Source organism: Laccaria bicolor, genomic scaffold (genome assembly GCF_000143565.1).
Source record: "Laccaria bicolor S238N-H82 LACBIscaffold_31 genomic scaffold, whole genome shotgun sequence".
In the NCBI taxonomy this organism is placed as follows: Eukaryota; Fungi; Basidiomycota; class Agaricomycetes; order Agaricales; family Hydnangiaceae; genus Laccaria; species Laccaria bicolor.
Window position 1 is genome coordinate 1 of NW_001889902.1, and position 3,827 is coordinate 3,827.

At 47.9% G+C, this 3,827-nt stretch overlaps 2 protein-coding genes across 2 annotated transcripts; one reads left to right on the top strand and one right to left on the bottom strand.

Annotated features, from left to right (window-relative positions):
- Nucleotides 1-45: 45 nt before the first annotated feature.
- On the top strand, nt 46-572 carry LACBIDRAFT_331026 (uncharacterized protein; the record flags this gene model as incomplete). The annotated part of the gene is made up of 2 exons (XM_001885355.1): nt 46-57; nt 225-572. 2 exons carry the CDS (start codon nt 46-48, stop codon nt 570-572), a joined length of 360 nt encoding a protein of 119 aa, XP_001885390.1.
- Nucleotides 573-1,287: 715 nt separating this feature from the next.
- Nucleotides 1,288-2,884, bottom strand: LACBIDRAFT_331027 (uncharacterized protein; the record flags this gene model as incomplete). Its single annotated transcript, XM_001885419.1, has 8 exons — nt 1,288-1,338; nt 1,406-1,486; nt 1,523-1,743; nt 1,890-1,892; nt 1,949-2,018; nt 2,184-2,349; nt 2,535-2,676; nt 2,704-2,884. 8 exons carry the CDS (start codon nt 2,882-2,884, stop codon nt 1,288-1,290), a joined length of 915 nt encoding a protein of 304 aa, XP_001885454.1.
- Nucleotides 2,885-3,827: the final 943 nt, after the last annotated feature.

Here is a 3,827-nt window from a genome sequence, read left to right on the forward strand (position 1 = left end):
AATCGTGGAGAGACCGACTTGTGGGGCATTTTCAGGCTGTTTGGAATGCCTAGTCAGGTGAGTCGCGCTGTAATTTTGCTCTGGATGCCGCTTTGGAGGTTGGTTCGAGGGTTCGTTTAAGCGCCGTTTGTGGTTGCTATTCGCGCCTGTTGGTCGTTCCACTTCGTTCCCATATGTCATGTCCGCTATCAAGCCTCGCCTGTGTTATTTCGAAAATACATTAGCGCTTCAGATCCATAGAAATTCAAAAACTCACCAGACTCTATATCCTTTACAACGACGTGCCCGCCGTTCGTCAGCACGATCATCTCCCAATGTCCCACCCTGTCCGCTTTATCATCCTCACCGCCTCAAAGTTCGGCTTCGGGTGCCCTGTTGGTTTCTTCATCTGCCACGTTAGCATCTACGCATACGCCCTCCCCGCCCACCTCTGCTTTCCCATCCCTCCCACCCGTGCTCATTCATCTGCCTCGGACTTCTTTGTTGTCATCCTCCCCGTCCACCTCAACTTCTCCGCATGCATCGCAACCCCTAGACGTCCTCTATGGGCGCTGGTGCCTTTGAAACCATGATTCGGTCCCGAGTCTTGAGTTCTTGAAGACTACCGGATGAGAGTTCGTTTTGGAAGAAGGCGTCGTTCGGACTCGAGAACGTGCAATGAAGGGAAGAGAGCTTTGCAGGCATCCTCAAGTCATTGCATCCTAAACCACGTAGAAGAAGCGTCATCATATATCAGACTCCGATTCGCTGACGTTCTGTGCTCCAAGGGGATTGAAGGCACAAGTCAGGGTAACGACTGAACATGCTTGAACTCTATGCAGCTGCTTGGGCTAGAAGTGTGTTTTAGCTCTTGGAAATCTTCAAATGGCGTATTGGGTGATACCTTCAGCAACTTCCAAGTCGATTGAGTAGCCGGGCAGCTGCACACGGTGTTAGCCTGAAATGCGAGCAGGATAGGTCATAAAGAATCGAACCGACCAATCACTTCGAGAACTGACCACGTCTACCCATATCATCCCTGTTTTCCTGCGGAGGGCACCAACCACAAAGAGGTTTCACGATGGTCACAAACCAGTCTTTCGTAAAAGGTAAATTCTGTATTCGTGGCGTCTTCCGCTACAGTCATAGAATATTAAAGGACAATATGGCGTCACCTCAAATGACACATACTATCAGGTAAGATACTAGAAACAGCGAAAGCTCGGATGTTTGAAAGAAGGTGGCTTTGCCGCACAGAATTCCATCTTGAAAGTGCGTTCATATGAGGCAAAACGGGTAAACACGCAATCAAATGAACAGAAAGCCACCGAGGTTTGTAGGAGTACCCATAAGGAAGTACTGGCATCCTGAAATGTGAATGAGAAGTGTTGGAGAACGATTTCGACAATTGCAAGCGAAAACACACCCAAGGTGTCCCGAAGGAAAGGTCGTGGTTTTGAGTCGAGAGAAGAAATGGCGTGGAGGTCGAGGTCTTGTGAACATCCGTCTGTTGAGGGAAGAGGCCAGCGCTCCTTATACTCACCCGAAGAAACTTAGCGGATACTATCGTGTCCACAATGAGCGAGATCAAATCGGATAAGAAAAACGCGACACGCACCACAATTTCCGGTTTCTCTGTCCAGGTGTGATTCTTGGCGAGAAGGGTGAGCATCGTGAACTTGTTGGTCCTCTGAGTTCCGCTTTGTAAAGAGGCGGCCACCCAAGTCAAGCCAGATGTATTTAGCAGGAGAAATCGAACATTTTCTATACAAATTGGCATACCGAGGAGGAGACTAGCAGATGGTTGCCTTCGGTGTTGGTGTTCTATTGAGCTTATGTAACCTTCACTGATATTCACTGGCAAGAGTTCCTACGTTGCCCTCAAATCCTCAATATTACTTTGCGCTCACCACCTATCAGTAATCGGATCAGTGTCCCATCCCCAACCCATCTAACAAACACCACGTACCACTCGCAATACTGCTCCGCCTGTGAGGGTCAAGGACGGTAGATCCATTCTTGCCTTTTATCCTGTGCGCCTAGATACTAATATTGAGCTAGCGGTGAGTTTGGACTTTATAGACGAGGGGTATTACACACGGAGTGCCAGCCTCAACACCGCGTGCAGAGGATTTCAATGACGTGTTTGCATGGCGTTCGGTGGACAGCGTGCCAGTGAGGTAGAGGGGAGTTTCCTAGTCAACAAAGTTGGTGGAACGGGCGAGAGTGTATTCCAGGACCACGTTGATCCATCTATCACCCTGTTGGTCGTCGAGAGATCGCACGTGTTGAGGATAGTTAAGTAGGTAGCGGTCGATCGACATCGTCATTGGGGAAGGAGGGAAAGATGATGCAAAGGTATTGCCTAGGCTGATCTATCCTATCAGCCAAGGAGCAGAGATAGAATAGAGTGAAATCCTAACCATCTCAGGATTTTGGGTACATCAAGGATAAGAATTCGTCATCTGTTCGGGCAGTTGCTAACATGCATTCATCTGGGATACAGTCTATCAGTAAGAAGGGGTGTAGTGTGGAGGTGATCAGTTAGAGCTCACCTTTGGTAGTCGTTAAACCCTTCAGTGTTCCCATCGGATGCATCCATGGAGTCGTAGGGGGACCATCCAATATCGGGACAGCCACTCGCACGGGTGACATCACTGCTTCTGCAGTCGTCACTCAACGACGAAGACGAAGGACCTTCCCCCACTACACAATAGTACGCACTCCCCGTTTTCCCTGGATTGAGAACACTGTTGGCAGGTGTCGTTCCGGACGATGTCGGCCACCGGGGTGATGGGAATGGCAAGGCAATGTCTGCGGTGGCTGACCAGAGGGAAGAAGAATTGGATAAGACTTGGCAAGGATGTCGCGCAACGATCGACCGTGGGGTTGGGTATGAATCCATGGTGATACATTGACGTCGGGGCGGCGTAAGAGCAACGAATACCTTCCTCCCCCCACCTTTTGAGGAAACAGAGGGGTATGAACGACGTCAAGAGTGCATGTAACTGTAGACAATCAACGAACGAGTTCTTAGACACCCGTTGGTGCTACCTAAAAAGAATCTTTCCTGAATGTGACATTTCTTGAAATCTGGAAAGTATGATTGCCCAACCTCCAAAAGCCTCCATTTCCTCTGAGATTGGAGTCCATATGTAAAGTTCATCCAGCAACCCGATTGCGAAGGGGATGGGAGATGATGCTGCCCAAGAGAGAGAAGGGTAGCTAGAACATCAAAGGGGGGAGAGCGTTATAAGGTGGCTCAGATGACGAAATGCGAGAGGAAGGGCGAAAGAGGTGTCAGAGGATTGCAACAAAGAGGAGTGCATTGAAATAAATCGTAGATCCCGAAGGCGGGGAATCTGGAAGAAACATAGCTCGTTACTATCAGTGTCCGGGAGTTTGATATGATTCAGGAGTTTGAAATCCTTATGTTCCTCCCTCAATATTGACACAGGCTTACTGGGATTTTTTTCTGGGCTAATTATGACTGTCACTAATATGAATGTGAACTTTTTTTCTGCAACAACTGAGTTTGACGAGCGCAGGATTTTAAAAGGTGGTTTTCAGCCCATCAAAATGTGTGATGTATGCAAATGTTTTTTAAGATCTAATCCGATCCTTTGCATGAAGCTTTCTAAAAATTTACAAACATATACTAGTAACTGAGGAGACTTCAAATACAAGAAATCGAGCAGAAATACTAAGACCTCCACTTACAGTTCAATGAATTTTGATTTTCTGTCTGCTGAGCGTGACAAGCGTGATCTTAGGCTTTACGGATTTGAACCCTGACAGTCGCATCACCTATCAAAATTCTGACAGTTAGATGTGACCTGGGCGTGACA